The sequence below is a fragment of the Simochromis diagramma genome, unplaced genomic scaffold, assembly GCF_900408965.1.
Source record: "Simochromis diagramma unplaced genomic scaffold, fSimDia1.1 OVJJ01000325.1, whole genome shotgun sequence".
In the NCBI taxonomy this organism is placed as follows: domain Eukaryota; kingdom Metazoa; phylum Chordata; class Actinopteri; order Cichliformes; family Cichlidae; genus Simochromis; species Simochromis diagramma.
Genome location: NW_024387291.1, coordinates 1,500,975 through 1,521,329, shown reverse-complemented (window position 1 = coordinate 1,521,329; position 20,355 = coordinate 1,500,975). Strand labels below are relative to the sequence as shown.

Below are 20,355 nucleotides of genomic sequence, written 5' to 3'. Positions count from 1 at the left end.
GAATGTGTTTACTTTATGATCCCTAAGGAGGAGTTTTGGACTTTTGGACTTCAAATGCAAGTTGACAGTACAGCCTTTAAAACTACCAAGAATACAAAGCACAACAAATCACATTTTAATAACACTAATCAACATGAACAATAACTGTACGTGTAACTGTTAGGTTGCACTCACCCAATGACCTCCACACTACACAGTTGCTGTTCAGAGCATCAATTGAACAAGCAACTGATGACTTTTAGTCTCTCAAACTTACAGTGTGGAACTTTGTATCTTCTGCCAGAAAGTACAAAGTTCATATTGTGAGAACAGGATGTGAGTTGGGTCACACGAAATTCCCCAGGCTTATTGTAACACACTGTCCATAAAGGGACTGAGGGCTTTGACGAGCTGTCTGACCTACGATTTTCATGGCTGCCTGCCACTTTTAGTAATGTTGTTTTTTAAAGACACCAAGAAAATGTCAATAACCTTTTTGTTAAGAACTAGAACAATTTGATATACCAATAAAACAAAATAAACAGAATCTAAATTGGCTAAATTATTTATTTTGTGCACACATGCGCTTGGACCACCAGGACACCCAGATGATAGATACTCCCATGCCTGCTGAATTCATTCTGATATTCTGCAGCATATGTTTTAGAAAAGAAAATGCTGGTTATGCATTTTCACAGTCTTAACAGCAGCTACAGCAGGACTTTATGACGGTGATAGTTTTGAAATGGAACAAATTAAATGAAAGTATGTTGCTGCAGTCCAGAATCTGAGTCATGGGCATCTGCGCTGCCTGGACAGAGGAGAGCGATGACCTATATTAGAGTTTGGGTGGTGACAGCTGCTCGTGCCACTTTGAGCTCCCTGTTATAAAACTCCTGGATGGAAACGCAGCTATCTTGACTCTCTGTTAAGTAAGAATGATGGATCTGGAGTTTAAGGAGAGGGAGATTGTGTGGAGGAGGGGCTGCAGGAAATGAACACACCAGGGAGAAGGGAGTAACACTGACTTTATGTTATTTGATGAAAGAGGAGGATTTGTTGTGCTGTGTGTGTGAGGGTAGGTTATATACAGGAGTGGGAGGGAGGAATGTGTGTGTATAGGAGAGAGAGGGAGAGAGAGAGAGAGAGAGAGAGAGAGAGGTTTCTTCTCAGTTGTTCCTCCTCTCAGTCTGACACCAGCAGTCTGCTTTTCCTCCTCGTCTGAGACTCCTGCAGGTAAGAAAAGCGACCAGACACTCTGACAAGATGTGACAGCGACTTTATGACAATCGACCGACTCTGCATCGTAATGCTGTACAAAAAAAAGGAAAAGAAACGGTGAATGAAGGTAAAGAAAAAAGCAGCCGGCGGTGCGCTTGCAGAGACGTGCAGAGGCTGAAGAAGTTATTCACAAGTCGCCAACTCAGCAGTAGCTTTTTTTTTTTCTTTTGCAAACTTACCCCGGCAGCTATATCACCGCACACGCACGCGCCGGCCTACTGCCCGACATTGCGTGCGTGTGCGCGCGTATGTGCTTTATCCGGAGTGCAGATGCATGCCAAGTTGATGCTCTGGCGTTGTAGACGTGGCTTCTTAAACCAATTCATTATAACAGCTGCATGAGTGCAGTGTGTGTTGATCAGCTGATTAGTTGTTACTTGTTATGATTCACAGACACACACGCGCACACACACACGCAGGCACGCATTGGGGTGATGTTTGTTGGTAGAGTATGATGTAAGAGATTAATTTTTGTTCCTGTTTGATGATATTAAACCAGCTATAAAATCTGACTAATTGTTATTGCCTTTGTAGTTGCACAGCTTTCAGTAACTTTAAAACGTCTGTTGCACACTTTCTTTCCCTGCCTTAAAGCAAGCTGAACGTGGGGCCTAATCAATTTGACAGCATGTTGCATAATAAAATAAGGCCAAGGGTGTGTCAGCCTGCTGTGTGCTTGCCCGAAATCTTCAAGTGTAACTCATGTTTCTGTTTATCCCCCTTAACATTTCTGCAGTATTTTCAAATTTTGCCAAAATACAGAAAACACACTGAATGGAAGGTTACCACAATGTCTTCAGTAAGGCAGGTCATTAATGTGGTCATTAGTTTTCAAAAACCTAAGCATGTAAATGTAGAACTTATTAAAGACAGGTGGAGATTTGATTCTAAAACTGTAACAAGCAATTTAGTAAGAACTGGCTGCATCCTCTGCCACGGAGATCTGTGACAAATGTTACGGTCATGCCAAGACGTGTTGCCAAAAGCCACAAAAGGATAACACATGGTGCTGGAGGAAATGTCACTTCATTTTTTGGAGACCATGATATTAATTATTAAAAATCAATCAATCAGTAAATAAATAAATATTCTTGCCAATCGGGTGAGTAGTGGATGGGATATACCAGGTTAGACCAACGTGGAGGACCTCAAGTGGTACTTTTAGGGGCAAATCCTAAACAATACCTTTAAATGCACTCATGCATCAAATAATGTTGCTGCCTCCACTGACCAAAACCTATAATTTCAACAAGTGTTTCCTATGTTGGGACTGTAGAAATATTACTTCCTGTCACAAAGGGTTGGATTTTTATAAGCTGACAGGTTGCCAGTCAGTCAAGCAGAGTGCCTGCTGAGCGCTTCCCTGTCCTGTGCACTGCGTTCCTGTGACACTGTAAAAATAAGCCACCCATTCGGGGACACTCTGGTAACTGGAGAGCAAGTATACAGTAGCATGTGGGATTCTTTGAAGTCTGCAAAATATATATTTTTTGTGTGTCAACTGCAGTGAATCCACAGTTGACAGCTTTCCAAGAAAAAAATCCAAATAATCACTTAGATTTTCCACACCAGCTCAACGTTCCAACGTAAGCACTTTCAAGCTGCACCACTCATCCTCTTCTTATGGTTACTGCTTTGTGACAGAAATACAGCTTTAGTCTGGATTGTCTTTAAAAGGAACCGAAGGCCACTTCTTGTTGCATTTGCTGCAGAATATTGCCAAAATGACAGAAATACAAATTCATATGATAAATCTGAGCCTAATTTTTCAGACATGTTGGAGAACAGAGCAGAGATGCATTGCGTGACATCTGACAGGCTGTAATAGTGAGGCAGATAATAACTGTTATATTTTACTATCAGTAGTCAGATAAAAACGCTGGGGCAGCGCTCCAGTTATTTCATTTTTCTCACAGTCATGCGCCATCTGTCATCTCAAATCCTTTTAACATTCATCCATCACTGTAAAAACCTCAGGGAATCTCTCATCTGTCTCTTCCCTGTTTATTTCATTTCCTCAGTTTTCTCCTTTCTCACACAAACATTTCCTCTCGTTCTGTTATGCTTTTCCTTTTCAGAGGCGTTGCATTTGAGGATGAAAATGAAATAGATAAGAGCGAATGAGAGGAAAAGGTGAAAAATGCAGACCAGACAAACACATGCAGTTTTGTTTTTATGGCCTAAGAATACCACTCTCATGGGCTTCATTTCCTGCACCAGCAGGCCTCTAATTCTATCAAATAAAGTTTTTCATTAAGACTGTTTTCAGAGACTTAGATGCTTCTCTGAGAAAACAGAAAATTACAACACATGTAAATGGAAAAATATTAGATCAATATTCAGATTTTTATTGATTAATTGTTGATGGACTATTTTCTGTTGCTGGTCATGTTAGGGAAAACGAGCACTCAAAGCACTTTATACAACATGTGTCATTCAGAAGCAAATCAGGGTTCAGTATCAAGGATACTTTGGCATGCAGACTGGAACAGCCAGGGATCAATCAACCAACCTTTAAGTATGTAGATGGCCTGCTCTAATTCCTGAGCCACAGGCACCAATATGTAGTTAACAACAAACTGGGCAATTGTTTCCAGTTCAATTAAATTTTTTATAGTGGCAAATCACAACAACAGCCGCCTCGAGCAAAGCAAAGATAATACAATAATAAAGACAAAAGCCAGATGACCCCCTATGAGCTAGCACTTGGTGATGGTGGGAAGGAAAATCTCCCTTTTAACAGGAAGAAACCTTGAGCAGAACCAGGCTGAGGGAGGGGCACAATCTGCCATGACCGGTTGGGGCAGCAGAAAACAAAATGTGCTGAGATCCATCATGAGGGGTGCTCACTGTCCACCAGTCAGTTGGTCAGTGTTACATCCCCTGCTCCTTAGGGCTCACTGTAGAACCCAATGTAGACTAATCTTGAGATTTTTATTTAATATAACATCAAAGTTTGTGTCTCTAGTTGTGTAAGGAAGCTCAAAGGAAAAGATTGTAGCATTCCCCTTTTAACCAGATGGATTTTATGGTCTTGTGTTTCTCAGTGGTTACAGTTTCGGGGTGGGAAGGTCTGGCTGACTCTGGGTTGTGCATCTTGGAAACATATGTACTCACGTTACCATAAAGCACTCTGGGTAAAGCATCAATCAAGTATCATATTGTCTGTGCTATGGTTACTGTTACACAGGCACATAATGATGGACACATTTGGGTCTTTTTCTTCATAACCTTCAATTATGTAGTCAAGTTTCATTTGTAATGAACAGCTTTGAAAAGATTCTCAACCAAAATATTAATTTTGTTTTATATTGTGATCAAAGTTCCAGCCTCAGAAAACTTTCTCACTCTTGTTTTTAGTCTATAGAAAATCTTATATTTCACTTCTTGATCCTCTGGATACTATACGATAATCCTAAAATAACATAATCTGGTCTGTCAAGTTGACCTTAAGTTCTTACATTTCAAAATGCCAAACATACTTTTAAGAAGTAGTACGGTTTTTTCAAGCCTTTGTTTTTGAATACTTCTTGCTGCAACTCTAAAACCACAATGTCATGGTAAAATTGCATTGTAGTATATTACATCTTGTATAGATCACTAAATGTAAGTACACAATGGCTAATAAGGGCTGCAAGAGAAACCTGAGAAATACTGTCAATATCATTGTCTCCTGAGAAGATGCAGTTACAGTCCAGAGTTATAGACCAGATTTCCACAGGAATGTGAAAAATACGGCACATTAACAAACAACATAACTAACCAAAAAATGTTGGTTTGGGGGCTGATCTTTTTTCACTTTCAAATTCCTCTTGATCAGAGAATAAAAACACCATTATTATTATATGAGCCATAAAGTTGCATGTATCTGTAAACATCTGCCATCACTGTGGCCTCATATGGACATACAGTTTAACATTGTCCTGGAGCATTACCATTATTTTTGATTTTTATTTCTTTTCTTTCCTTCCATCCTCAGGTTGAGACAGCCATGTTGTCGGGGTGTTTTGGGCTGCTGTTGCTCCTTCCCTTGGTTTGCTGTGTTCCCTCCCCTTCCAGGTCTCCTTCCAGACTCTGCAGACGATGCTGCGACCAGCAAGATTCTCCCGCAGCCACGGCTCAGTATCAAATGCCTGAAGTCCGAACTGTCATTAACATGACCATCCTCAAAGGTACCAGGGACTTGAAAAGCATCTGTTAAGCTCTGAAACACTGCTGATTACAGACTGCGTTCAGTTGATAATTGCAGCTTCACTTTGATGGTCAATCATGCAAATGATGCCATGACTGGAGAATCGTTGCTTGTTAATTTCCTAAAAAAATCATTCACTCTTCAAAGTGTGTACTACGAGGGCTCTATTTTAAGCTGCATTTACAAAGTCTGCGCTTTTCCTTTTCCAGGTGTGTGTGTGTGTGTGTGTGTGTGTGTGTGTGTGTGTACTCCTTAATCAGGAGAGTAATCACATATCTATAATAATGGAATAGAGCTACTAAGTGTAGCCATGCAGTGATGGCTAAGTGGAACTGAGAGTAAAATGAGAGATTGTCAGTGAAAAGGAAATTAGATACTCGCGCAACAGAAGGAACCTGGAACCACTTCAAAAATCAGCCGCTTTTTAACATTTTGTAAAGCAGCAGGCAGCCAAATACTAGTGACAATGGTGGCTTTTCACAGTATCTGTGGTAGGAAATGTATATCAGCATCAAAATATGAATGTATGCTAGGATTTCATTAAGGTGGAATGACATTTTGTTATAATAAATGCATCAGTCAACAAGCCAAAGCTCACAGAAGGGAAGTTTGCAGTTTGTTAAAAAGCTTGTCACAATAATATATACAGCTATAAACTGTATAGAAAAGTCTCCTGTCTTCTGCCACATAGAGGCCTCTCTGATAGATAGTCAGGAATCCAGGCAACATACTGACCATCACAGACTTCTTGGATATTCTGTTCGGTAACTGGGCAAATAATATTACTTTTAATACAGTTGCAAATATTTAATAAAAGCACCAACACCACAAACATCAAAGAGGTCCAGTTCACTGATTTAAACAGACCGAGGGGTATTGTTGTCAGCGTGCCAGCTGGATGGGTGGGTAGCATGAACACCCGACTTCGTATCTACTGAGGACCAGCACTGGTGGCTGCTAGTATTTTTTATGTATCTTTCTCTAAACATGTTTGTTTCTGCAGTAAAGTTTGACATTTTAACTTGGAGTCTACATAAACAGACTGTTACCTGTCTGTTACCTCTGACTTACATGGTACTGTGTTACTGGAGGTTACTAAGAGTCTTCATGGGGTTCAGAGTTTGAACCAATGGCAGGTTGACCATACATCCAATTCTGGACTGCATCTAACCTGAACCTGATATTCGTGCAATGAGTTTTAAGAGAATGGGCAACTTCATTTGAAATGGGCTGCAGGATACTCAGACTTGGTCTAAACTAAACTCAAAGATAATTACACTAAAAAATGACCCATTTAGAGAGAGAAAAACAATGCTTGCCACAGTATAATTCACCAGGCTCTAGACTGCATTGCCAAATAAGCAGGCAGTTACTTTGGTGTCCCAGATTTTCAGTGGTCCAAAAAGTCCTAGGTTGTCTTGTTGCAATAGCTTCTACTAATACTTACCAATTACAGGGCAATATTAAAATAAATGTGAGAAACCTTAAAGCTTACCTGATCTTAAAGCTCTTTATCACAACCCACTTTCAATATCACAAATATTTCCGAGCAAATTGTTCCTACATTGTGTGTTTTCTTTAAAAAACCAAAAACGTGGTTACTTCAATAACCACAAATTAACACCAGTAAACGTGGGCTCGGTTACACAGCTATAGACACACATCAAGCAGAACGTGGGGGAAAAGGACCAACAAAACATGTCCTACTAACCTCAGGCCCACTTTAAATTAAAAAGAAGCAGATTAAATAAAACTTGGAAGTGGTCCAGTTTGACTCCTTAATCTGCCCTCCTATAAACACTGTGGATCCTGTGCTTACTACACCTGATTACACAGTCAAATCCATGACAGCTTGTTTGAGTTACTGTTACTGCAGGCAGTGAGGAAGGCCAACAGTGAAGACTTTGAGTGTCAGTGTTTGTGCATCTGTGTGGCTTTATCTGTGCGTGCACATACTAGTACATATATATACAATGAAGGTAAGAGAAAGAGGGGGAAGTGTTGTGAGAGAATCAGTGGGGTTAAAAAGTGGGAATCAGTGGGATTTCCCAATGCAAGAGATGGAGTTGGAGAGGGATTTGCAAGAACATGTGTGTTTAATATGATAAGTCAGTCAGCCAACTCAGCCAGAGCGATCCAGATGATGTGTCATCACTCTGTTGTTTTATCTGTTGGTTCTTTGATTACCGGACATGCCAAGTCTGTTCTGACCCACGATCAGCCCGTAAACCAGTCCAACCATTGAACCACAAAAATGTCTCTGCTGGTCTATCATTAAGCTACTCGCATGCAAACACAGTTCAAGTGTTTTTGTGCCATGTCACAACTTTCCTCATCGAAGTCCAACTGTAATTTCATGGACCCAGTGGGGAGTCAAAATGTGAAGCAACTTTGCGTTGCACAGCAAGCAAACTGAACTAAGTGCATGATCAAAAATGCAGCAGTATGTGCTGTTGGTTTTACTCAAACAGTGTAACCATAGTCAGTAAGTCAATCTCAGTTTGCCAAATTTCTCAAAAGAAACACGAACCTTCAGTCACGGGCAAATCAGAATTTACACCCACACATTTTTCTTTAGTAGCATTACATTGAAAAGTTAATTTGGTGTCTTGATCCATCCTCAAAATCCCAGAAACCTGATTCTGTTCATCTGGACATTGTGTTTTTATTGGTAGAAACAAGGAGGGGGCCTAATGGTGCATTTTGAAACATCTTACAACTGCAGCATTTAACCAGTTCTCTGTGAATGGTACTCATGGCCATTCATCAAAGGTCATGACAATTTGCATATTAATGATCATAAAACTGAACTCACGGCCTATAATGTACTTTTTATAAGGTTGGGGAAACCTGCAGTCAACTGACACTGAAGAAATCACCTGGATGACTGACTGAAAATGCAACATTCAGGTGATTTCTTCAGTGTCAGTTGACTGCACTCTGGGAAAAAGTTCTGTTGTTCACCTTTAGGGCTGTGCATGGTGAATCGCCCACCTATATTAGCAAACGTTTGTATCCATATGTCACCAGCAGGACTCACAGGTCTTCTGATCAGGGCTTGTCACTCATCCTAACATATTAGCCATCATAATAATTACTTTGTGCCTCTGACGGCTTCTTCAAGGTCAAATAAGACCAAACTTTCATAAAATGTCTTTTATCTCTAAAACTATGCTTAAAAATCTGTTGCCTTAGTTTGTATTTGCAACATTTAGGTATTGTCTAAATACACGTTATAGTTTCCATCCAATTATAGGGTCACATTTGACCTCTGACCTTTCATGTCTGCCTTTCTGTCAAGTTGATTCCAAAATGCATGACTTTGGAGTTAAGTCTTGGTGTCGTGCAATGTTGCTTAATTTTAGTAATAGGATCTTATGTTTGTTTCTATGAAACCCTGCAGTTTAACGTTTGCTGCTTTCAGTGTCAGTGTACTTTCAGTTCCCAAATTAACATGTTTATCTAAAATTTATCTTTTAAGTTGCTCAACTTGTGGGTCTTGATCCACTTTCGGACTCTAGATTCATCCCAAGTAAATCAAAAGCAAATAAAAAGAAGTGTTGCTTGATGTACTTGATACATGGAACAGCAGTGTCCACATTCCAGCTGCATAGTTGTAAAGAAAAGCAACAATACCATTGGCTAATTGGTGCTTTTTTAAGTGCATGTGACTCTCTTTGATAACAAGTTTATTGTTGCAGTCATTCCTGAATCTGTGCAGCAATTCTCATCTCTTTAACTTTCCACTTGTAACTGCTGTTACAATCTCCGCCCATACCGCCATGTATACTACTTTTGAGGCCTCGGGCCTGGGAAAGGAGCACCGTCTGTGATCTTTTTCCAGACATTCAGTGACTCATAACCATCTGATTGTAATATCCTAAACCTACAGTGTCATAGACCTATATTTGCCTAACCCTAACCCTAACCCCTAACCTATATTTGCCTACAAGAAGAGCAACAGATGGTTCATTTATTTTAGAAGTTTTAGTGATATTTAAAATACACTATAGACAACATAGAATAGTATGTACTAAAATGAGCACATGAAAGTTAGTAATCAAATTAAAACTCATGACGTAAAAGTGTATATTTCACACTTAGAACCATTTCCTTGTTTGCCATTATATTTTTTTTATGTATTTTTTTTTTGGTTAAAAATAGGTTAAAAACATGTAAAGGTTTCCAAACCAAAGAAACAATGGGTTTTTTTCTCATCTAAGTATTTTGCAACATGTAACAGTAACTGTGTATTATTGCCGGATAAGTCACTCACTGTAGGTCATTGTGACCAGATGTGCTGCTAAGCTACTGTTTGTGGAAACTGCTGTAACTCTGCTCGGGACTTTTTTGTTTGGACGCTGGTCACAGCTGGAGACGTCACTGTGGCTCTGTGGAGAGGATGAGCAGTGTTTACCTCTACAGGAAGTGTTGGTCATGGTTAAAGAGGGAAGCACTGTGGCTTCTTCCTGTGGGGTTTAGCGATCCCAGAGGTGTTTAACTCATAACCACAGTTTTAGTTGCCTAAAATAATCCAGAGCAAGCTCAGAAAGACTTCGCAAGAAAGTCATATTTACAGGTTTCATTTTATCACCCTATAACCTCAGAGCCTCTCAAAACTGACGAAACTATCATACACCAGTTTTTTTTTTTTCTAAAAGCTATAGTGTAATCTCTTTGTACAGGCACTACAGTATTTAGGAGAAAACCCAACCAATAATATGATCCCCAGTATCTTCCAAACAATTAACACCGCTAGCCTGAACTCTTGATCATGAACTCTTGGCATGTGGTCCTAAACTTTTGATAAACAGCCTGTTTCCGTTTAAACGTTGTTTCTAATAAATTGCATGCTCAAAAAATGTTTTGTCTCACTCCCATTTCTTCTTGTTGCATGTTGAAGCTCTGCTTCCAACCTTGTCAAGATCCAACAATGCAAAATATGATTTTCTGCCATTTTTCAAGTGGTCTTAAATTTTTGATTGGGACAGTACAAGGCAGGATGGAGCCATAGTTTCATGTTGTTTACGCCAAGTTCTGACCATCTGAAAGTTGCATCAGAAATTGAGATTGAGGTTCATCAGACCAGGCAACATTTTTTCAATCTTCTATTGACCAATTTTGGTGAGCCTGTGTCAAAAATTGTAGCCAAAAGCCCACACTGTGCTCCTTTGCTGCTGTAGCCATTCTGCTGCAAGGGAATGCACAACATGTCTGTTGTGCATTCAGAGAAGCATCTCTGCATTCCTTGGTTGCGATTAATGTTTTTTTGAGTTACTGTTGCCTTCTTATCAGCTCAAAGCTGTCTGGCCATTTCCCGCTGACCTCTGACATCAACAAGTCAGTTTCGCCCAGAGAACTGCTGTTCACTGGATATTTTCTCTGTTTTGGACCATTCTCTGTAAACCCTACAGATGGTTGTTTTGGAAAATCCCAGAAGATCATCAGTTTCTGCAATAATCAGCCCATCTAGAAATAATGCCAGTTTTAGAGTCACGTAAATCATCTTTCTTCTCCATTCTGATTCTCAGTTTTAAACTCAGCAGGTTGTCTCGACCACGTCTACATTCCTAAATGCACTAGGCTTCCTCCATGTGACAGGCTGATTAGATATTTGCATTAACGAGCAGTTGAATAGGTGTAATGAAGCGCCCAGTCAGTATGTATGGCAGAAAATAGGGAGCACAAGTGCTTGCCTTTAGACTTGTCAAGCCATCTTCGAATTGGCCTAGAATATTGCTGTAATAAAGTTGCATATAGATCCTTGATGATAGATAGATTTGAGCCAACTCTGCTGTCAGCTGAAAGTGAAAATGGTTACCCACTTTACATCCCATAATTTCAGTAAGCTGCACTGCTCCTAAATTAGCTTCTGTTTATGTATGCCTGAGCCTTTTCTTGGCTCACATCTTTTTACAGCTGTTCCACAGCGATATGGTGATGGCATGTAGGAAGGCTTACCGAATAAGCAGTGTCACTTGACATGCAAATGTACAATCAGCTCAAAAGTATTCTCTTGTGTTTTGGGAATAATAGCACCACTCAAAATGTTCGCTTAAATAGAGACATTTCAGTCAGTAGTCACAAAATCTCATTAATCATTTTTAGAGCTTGTTGTCACATCGCATTTAAATTTAAAATCAAGAGGACGATTTGGTGGCGTGTGGTGGCAGCTTAGCAGAATCCACCAGGGAAGACAGATATAAACAAGAAATGAGCAAATAAAAACTAGGAAAACATATCCAAGTAATTTTTTAAAAAAAACATTATATTTTAAGCTGAACATGCACCAATCAGGTGAAGTGATGAAGTGAATAAAACTGATTATCTTTTCACCTGCTAGTGGCTGGGATATACAGGGAGTGCAGAATTATTAGGCAAGTTGTATTTTTGAGGAATAATTTTATTATTGAACAACAACCATGTTCTCAATGAACCCAAAAAACTCATTAATATCAAAGCTGAATATTTTTGGAAGTAGTTTTTAGTTTGTTTTTAGTTTTAGCTATTTTAGGGGGATATCTGTGTGTGCAGGTGACTATTACTGTGCATAATTATTAGGCAACTTAACAAAAAACAAATATATACCCATTTCAATTATTTATTTTTACCAGTGAAACCAATATAACATCTCCACATTCACAAATATACATTTCTGACATTCAAAAACAAAACAAAAACAAATCAGCGACCAATATAGCCACCTTTCTTTGCAAGGACACTCAAAAGCCTGCCATCCATGGATTCTGTCAGTGTTTTGATCTGTTCACCATCAACATTGCGTGCAGCAGCAACCACAGCCTCCCAGACACTGTTCAGAGAGGTGTACTGTTTTCCCTCCTTGTAAATCTCACATTTAATGACGGACCACAGGTTCTCAATGGGGTCCAGATCAGGTGAACAAGGTGGCCATGTCATTAGTTTTTCTTCTTTTATACCCTTTCTTGCCAGCCACGCTGTGGAGTACTTGGACGCGTGTGATGGAGCATTGTCCTGCATGAAAATCATGTTTTTCTTGAAGGATGCAGACTTCTTCCTGTACCACTGCTTGAAGAAGGTGTCTTCCAGAAACTGGCAGTAGGACTGGGAGTTGAGCTTGACTCCATCCTCAACCCGAAAAGGCCCCACAAGCTCATCTTTGATGATACCAGCCCAAACCAGTACTCCACCTCCACCTTGCTGGCGTCTGAGTCGGACTGGAGCTCTCTGCCCTTTACCAATCCAGCCACGGGCCCATCCATCTGGCCCATCAAGACTCACTCTCATTTCATCAGTCCATAGAACCTTAGAAAAATCAGTCTTGAGATATTTCTTGGCCCAGTCTTGACATTTCAGCTTGTGTGTCTTGTTCAGTGGTGGTCGTCTTTCAGCCTTTCTTACCTTGGCCATGTCTCTGAGTATTGCACACCTTGTGCTTTTGGGCACTCCAGTGATGTTGCAGCTCTGAAATATGGCCAAACTGGTGGCAAGTGGCATCTTGGCAGCTGCACGCTTGACTTTTCTCAGTTCATGGGCAGTTATTTTGCGCCTTGGTTTTTCCACACGCTTCTTGCGACCCTGTTGACTATTTTGAATGAAACGCTTGATTGTTCGATGATCACGCTTCAGAAGCTTTGCAATTTTGAGACTGCTGCATCCCTCTGCAAGATATCTCACTGTTTTTGACTTTTCTGAGCCTGTCAAGCCCTTCTTTTGACCCATTTTGCCAAAGGAAAGGACGTTGCCTAATAATTATGCACACCTGATATAGGGTGTTGATGTCATTAGACCACACCCCTTCTCATTACAGAGATGCACATCACCTAATATGCTTAATTGGTAGTAGGCTTTCGAGCCTATACAGCTTGGAGTAAGACAACATGCATGAAGAGGTTGATGTGGACAAAATACTCATTTGCCTAATAATTCTGCACTCCCTGTATTAGGGAGCAAGAAAACATTGTGTTCTCACAGTTCATGTGTTTGATAGAAGGGCCATACTGCGATGACTTGGTCAGAGCATCTTCAAAATTGCAGCTTTTGTGTGGTGTTCCTGGTCTGCAGTGGTCAGTCTATCAATCTATCAAAAGTGTTCCAGTGGTGAACCAGCGACACGGTCGTGGGCAGCCAAGGCTCACTGATGCATGTGGGGAGCGAAGGCTGGTCCTTTTGATCCAATCCAACCGATGAGCTACTGTAGCTTAAAAATGTAATGCTGTTTTTGATAGAAAGATGTCAGTGCATCGCAGGCTGTTATGTAGAAGACTGTATAGCCACCAATCAGGGTGACCATGCTGACTCCTGGAAACAATGGGTATGTGAGCAACAGAACTGGATCACAGAGCAATGGAAGAAGATGACCTGGTCTCATGAATCACGTTTTCTTTTAAATCAAGCAGATGGCAGTGTGAGAGTGATGCACTATGGGAAGAAGACAAGCTGGCAGAGGCAGTGTGATGCTCCGGGCCATGTTCTGCTGAGAAACCTTGTACCACCTACCTAAGCACTGCTACAGACCATGTACACCCTTTCATGGAAATGGTGTTCCCTGATGACTGGAGGCTCATCCAGCAGGATAATGCTCCCTGCCACAAAGCAAAAGTTCTTCATGAATGGTTTGAGGAGCACAACAACGAGTTTGGGGTGTTGGCTTGAACTCCAAATTCCCCAGATCTCAATTTAATTGAGCGACTGTGTGATGTGCTGGACAAACAAGGCCAATCCATGGAGGTCGCACCTAGCAACTTCCAGGACATAAAGTGTCTGCTGCTAACATTATGGCGCCAGATACCACAGCACACCTTCAGGAGTCTAGTGGAGTCCGTGCCTTGATGGGTCAGGGAAGATTTAGCAGCAAAAGGGGAACCAACACAATATTAGACAGGTGGTGTTGTTATGTTATGACTGATTGGTGCATTTAATTCATTCACCAATCAGTTTGTATGGCCAAAAGGGAGGCAATTTAAAGGAAGCAAGGCTAGATGACCATTTTGATACCTTTGGATTGCACCAACCCCTATTTGTTCTTTTAAGGGAGATTTTATGAAATAGTGCGTCATCACGAAAGCTCCAAGTCAGTTTTAGAAGAATGATGCTCATTCCTCCAGTAGAGCTCATGTGCTGTCTCAGGGTGTCAGCAGTAGTAGTTCACCTTCAGATGCCTAGAACAGCAGCAGAAAAAGGAGAAATAAATGTGTTTAATTGAAATTATTACAGTTCCTTCTGGTTTTTTGGCTGTGATTACTTCAAATTTAATGAGGCAGTAGATTCTGGAAACAAACTGCTTTTTACAGACATGCTGTCCTCACAAGGTCTACCCGAACATTTCGTCTGAAAGTCCACGAGGAGGTCAAGTTTAAAATTAAGCACTACTTTGAATGAAAGAGTTCCTTTAGATTTATAAGCAGGATTTGAAATGTCAGATATAAAAGGTTTACTGGAATTTGTTGCTGCTTCTAGATTTGTAGCCACTATGAAAAAGTTCAGGCAGGTACTGTGCGCACAATAAAACGGAGACCTGAAAATGGAAGAGTTGAGAGAAAATCTTTGAATCCAACTAAATGCTGCACTTTGCTAAATGACAAGATCACTTTGAGTTCTTGGAAGAAAGAAACATCTGGTGCAGCCAGCTGGGAATAAATTAATGTGGTCTTGACATGCCTTTGCTATTAATGGGTACAGTGAACACTAGTATATCTCACTTTGCAAAAGCTACCCTCTTCTTTATTAAAATGTCTGTTAAGAGCTTTACTTTTAACCCTGTTAAGCCAAGTGTGTCACATTTGATACATGTGTTGAGTCTGTGAGTTTTTGAGACTTCCACTCATATAAAATCATTTATGAAATTTAAAAATGAAAGATTTCATCAGGTTTACTAAACACTATATTTTCAAGAATATAGAATTTTCTGGCAATTATTTCATGGTTCAGGCTTTAAAGGGTTAAAATATTCAAACATGCAAGTCACGCTTGTGGGTTTTCTGTCTTCCTCCCTGTTCACGTTTCATTTTGTCCCTTTAGGTGATAAAGGAGACAAAGGAGACAAAGGTACACCCGGAAAACCAGGTCTGGAGGGCCCTCCTGGCTACCGAGGCCCCATGGGCCCTAAAGGCAGCAAAGGCCAAGCAGGCGCACCCGGAGACGCCTGCAAGATCCCTCACTCTTCTTTCTCTGTGGGACGCCGCAAATCCCTGCACAGCCTGGACTACTACCAGGCGCTGGTGTTTGACACTGTGTTTGTCAACCTCTACGAGCACTTTAACATGTTCAAAGGCAAGTTCTACTGCTACGTGCCCGGGATCTACTTCTTCAACGTCAATATCCACACGTGGAACTTTAAGGAGACATACCTCCACCTGATGCACAACGACAAGGAGCAGGTGATCCTGTACGCTCAGCCCAGCGAGCGGTCCATCATGCAGAGTCAGAGCGTCATGCTGGATCTGGCTCTGAATGACGAGGTCTGGGTGCGGCTCTACAAAAGGGAGCGGGAGAACGCCATTTACAGCGACGACGTGGATGTTTACATCACCTTCAACGGATACCTGGTGGCTCCCAGCATCCAGTGAGGAGAAGGCAGGATGGAGAGGCTGTGTGGGTCCAATTACTAAGTCTTTTTCCCAGGGATATTACTTTGTGCCAAGAAACAGGTACTTATTAGCGCACAAAACAATTTAGGTGCTTAAATATTCCTTTCAACCCAGAGAGGAAAATGCTGTTTTGTTAAATAAAGACGGCCCAAAATGCTTAAATCTAAACCTTAAAAAGAAAAAGAAAATAGGAGGCACAACTGGTACAGCATAGGGGAAAAAAGTTAAAATAATTACTTTGCACTAGAAATACTTTATCGTACAAAGATCATACTTTTTGTGCCATTTCCCATGATCACCTGCTTTCAGGTACTTTTTAATCAGACGTCACACCAATTTTTCAGGAGTTTAAAATCTGTGCAATCAGTTTTATGTGACATTTATGGTGCGATGCCTCTTAGCAACATAGAATCTGTCAGAATGAAATGTATTGTGGCAGTCGGCTATTCATTAAACAAATGTCCTCTTTCACAGAAGCAATTTAAAATGTCAGTTCATCCAAATTACAAAAATGTCCCACAGCCACCACCATTCCACCATCTGTATGGAGCCATGCAGAAATGGAAATGCTGAATCTAAAAGATCCACTGTCCTAATATAAAATGATTGCATACACATTAGGCAACTCCACGAAACACCAGCTAACAGACACAGGGTCGATTTTAAGCATTGCATATCTTCAGGTGCTTTACAGGAAATGATTACATTATGGAGGGACTTAAACACATTTGACTTCCAGGCTTTACACATTATACTGTAATTTACTCAAAGTATAATTTACTCACTGCAAGTAACCGAATACTTAAAATTACTTTACAGGTTTCTTGCAAAAGCCTGACTTGTTACCCTCTTATGTACCTGCCGGTAAATATAATTACATTGTAATTTCATATAAAATACATTGAATTACGCCCTTAGTTGTGAGTTTTATTACAAAAATGCTACCAAATATTTGCAGAATTTTTGTGGAACAAATTCTACAGGGATGCACCCAAACACAAGACATCAGGTAAAAGTCCAAATATCCCAATCTTTAATGCAAAACACTGTCAGAGATCACACACGGGGAATCAGACAGCACAGCAAACGATCCAAATGAGGTGCAGGGAAAAGGCAAAGATCATGGAGCAGTTCAGAGGTCATGCATGAGAATGCAAAATACGAACATCGGGGACAAGGCACAGGGAAGATGAGCAATAATAAAAAAAAATACAAAAGAAATCCGAGTGGGTCGTTCAATCTCAAAAGAAGAAGAAAAATAATACAGATAAATATTTGCATACATCATAATTTGTTTGTCAAAACAAAACAAGCAGTTGTAATTATATTTACCTACAAATACTTAACGGCAGTAAGATCGTTGAGGTCGAGTCATTCTCATTCGCACTCCTTCACATTTCTTCTTTGCTAGTGAACTCCAGCCCATTTTTTTTCAAGTGGATCACAATGGCTGTGAGCATACTCCATATCTGCTCTCATACATAACGAAAATCCTAATCCAACTCGAGTGCTTATATTTGCAGTGACGTGGCAGGAAAATATTGCACAACTGGATTTACATTATTGTCTTTTTGTAATTTTGGTGAGCTGACCACTTTCCCAGCATATGAAAATACATACGGTGCTTTTATCAAATGCAGGAATGTATTTGACAGTTATTGTTTATTGTTTTAGGGACTTGAGGCTGCAGAGCAGTTTATGTAAATGTCTGTAAATGAGCTTTCTATAATAGCTTTAATATGTTTTACCACTTAAGCTGTTGGGTCTGGACTGTGTATGTCTACGTGTGTTTGTTTATATAACATATAAAAACAGTATTCCCTTCACAAACCAAGTCTCTCCTCATTTGTATTAGTGAGCAACAAAAGGGCTTGTAGTTTTATATCAAATGAAGAGCTCTATACTGTGTCAAGATTCAAAATAGCTTTTTTGTGTGTTAACAATTCTGGAAGATTTTCCTCACCTGTCTAATTCTCTTCATGTTGCACCCTCCAGATTAGTGCTTGGCCACTCAACCTTATGAGGGGAATGACACTTGTGATCAAGTCTGAAAACTCTCCAGATTTCCAAAATAAACAAACAAACTAGCAAACAAAAACCCATCTCAAACTCTGAGAGACAGCGGATGAGTCCACAGCATGCCAGCTCCATCTGTTTGGCCATATATCTCCCATTAGCTGTAATGCCGTCCTCAGGGAGGCTCGGGGAGGAAAGGCAGACTGCAGCACTGTAAATACTTTAAGCCTTCGATGGAGATCTGAAAACTGTGATGGGAAACAAAGCAGGACAGCTTTCCTGGATCATCAGCCCAGACTAGTGGAGGCTGTTCCAACATGCACAGCAGGCAAGCTGTTAGTTCAAATGAGTACTTTAGGGGTTTAATTTGGTTTGGTTTAGCTTTTTCTACTATGTTTTGCTATTACAGACAGAATATTTACGTGCAAATAAATGGGTCAAAATATATATTTGAGTAAAAGATACTCTTTACATCAAAGGCAATTAAATGCACCATTAGAGAGAGAAATAAATCAGCAGTGAACCAGTGACAAAACCAGCAAAACTATTGGCAATAAGAAGTCTTATGGGAAAAGCTTTACACATAGTGTGTAAACTGGCTCACTATGTTGCCCATTAACAACAACAGCACTTAAAATAAGTACTCTCACAGTCGGTTAAAGCGATAAGCTCAATTAACTTCAAGTTTACAGGATTCATGAAAACAACCGTCCGGTTCAGGCTGTTTCAACTAATCCCATTAAACTTAAACAATGAACAAGCAACTGAGACACATTTTCCTTCCAATTATCCCCGATGAGTGAAAAACACCAGCTATCACTGCAGTAATGAAATTCTCATTTTGCGTCTGGCAGCATTCTTCAGGTAGAAAGGTGGGCTACAGATTCATTTAGATGATCTATAATAATCATCGCACACAGTACGAACTCCACTTTACTCCCTGCTCTTTGAAGCACCTGAAGACTATTACAAACTAACCAGTTATCGTCCGTTATCGGACTCATCTCGGACGGGGTTGAGTCTGCCCACAGCAGGGGTGTCGAACTCCAGGCCTCGAGGGCCGGCGTCCTGCAGGTTTTAGATGTCACCCTGGGTCAACACACCTGAATCAAATGATTAGTTCATTACCAGGCCTCTGGGGAACTTCAGGACATGTTGAGGAGGTAATTTAGCCGTTTAAATCAGCTGTGTTGGATCAAGGACGCATCTAAAAGCTGCAGGACACCGGCCCTCGAGGCCTGGAGTTTGACACCTGTGGCCCAACAGGATGGAGGCTGAACGTCTGGTGTGCTGGTGCAGCCGCTGGTGCAGCCGCAACAACCTGGTGCTGAATGCCCAGAAGACAGTGGAGATTACTGTGGACTTCAGGAAGCACGCAGCCCCACTCCCCCCCATCATCACCACTGTGGACTCATTCCACTTCCATGGTACCACCATCACACAGAACGTCAAGTGGGAGCCCAGCATCACCTCCGTCGTAAAGAAAGCCCAGCAGAGGATGTACTTCCTGAGGCAGCTGAAGAAATTCAACCTGCCAACACGGACGATGATGCAATTCTACATTTCTACATTTTTTGTAAACAGAGTTTTTGGTTGACTCAGTGACTCCAAGGTGCCCAGGTCCTGTGACTGCAAAACAAGCCCAAACCATCACCTCTCCACCATTGTGCTGATAGTTGGTGTGAGGTGTTTGCGTTGATCTGTGGTGTTTAGATTTCATCAAGTGTGTGCATTATGGCCAAATATCGCCACTTGGCCCAATGTCCAAAGTGGAGACATGCAAAAGACCTTGTTCTTCTAGAAGAACTTTGCAAACTAAAGACCGTAGAGCTGAGACGTAACTCTTGGTTTGTTTGTTTTTTCAGTTTCTGTGAGCACTGCACAGCCTGACCTTGGGCTGAATGTGCTGGTACCATGAGAGACATTCAAAATAAACAGATGATGCTAAAAACACCCTGTGTTGTGAAAATCCATGAAAAAGCAGCAGTGGCTTCTAATTTCCACACCTGTGAGCAATTTGGAGGATGGATCTTTGTGTGTTTTGGCAGTTGTAGATGATGCTAACTGCTTCAGCTAAATTTGAGTCATTTAATGACATCAATGACTTCATTTATTGCATACAAGAATTACACCAGTCCTCAGTGGAGAGGAAAATAGTACCATTTTGTGTAAAGTTGTAAAAAAAAGACAAAGAAGAGAGCTACTCATTAGATATCGTCGTCCATTTTTATTTGTTTGCGCTCAAATAATAATCAAAAAGAAATATTTTTCCATATAATGTAAATCCATTGATGAACTGCTTCTGTCATAGCTGATGTT

General features: G+C 40.6%; 1 protein-coding gene across 2 annotated transcripts; it reads left to right on the top strand.

Annotated features, from left to right (window-relative positions):
* The first annotated feature begins 947 nt into the window (after window positions 1-947).
* Window positions 948-17,850, top strand: c1qtnf6b (C1q and TNF related 6b). 2 transcript variants are annotated; one of them, XM_040003956.1, is made up of 3 exons: window positions 948-1,215; window positions 5,240-5,432; window positions 15,452-17,850. In XM_040003956.1, the coding sequence occupies exons 2-3, from the start codon at window positions 5,252-5,254 to the stop codon at window positions 15,997-15,999; spliced, it is 729 nt and encodes a 242-aa protein (XP_039859890.1). In that variant the 5' UTR covers window positions 948-1,215; window positions 5,240-5,251; the 3' UTR covers window positions 16,000-17,850. The 2 variants fall into 2 exon arrangements, with proteins under 2 accessions (XP_039859890.1, XP_039859889.1); XM_040003955.1 differs by lacking the exon at window positions 948-1,215 and adding an exon at window positions 1,223-1,327.
* Window positions 17,851-20,355: the final 2,505 nt, after the last annotated feature.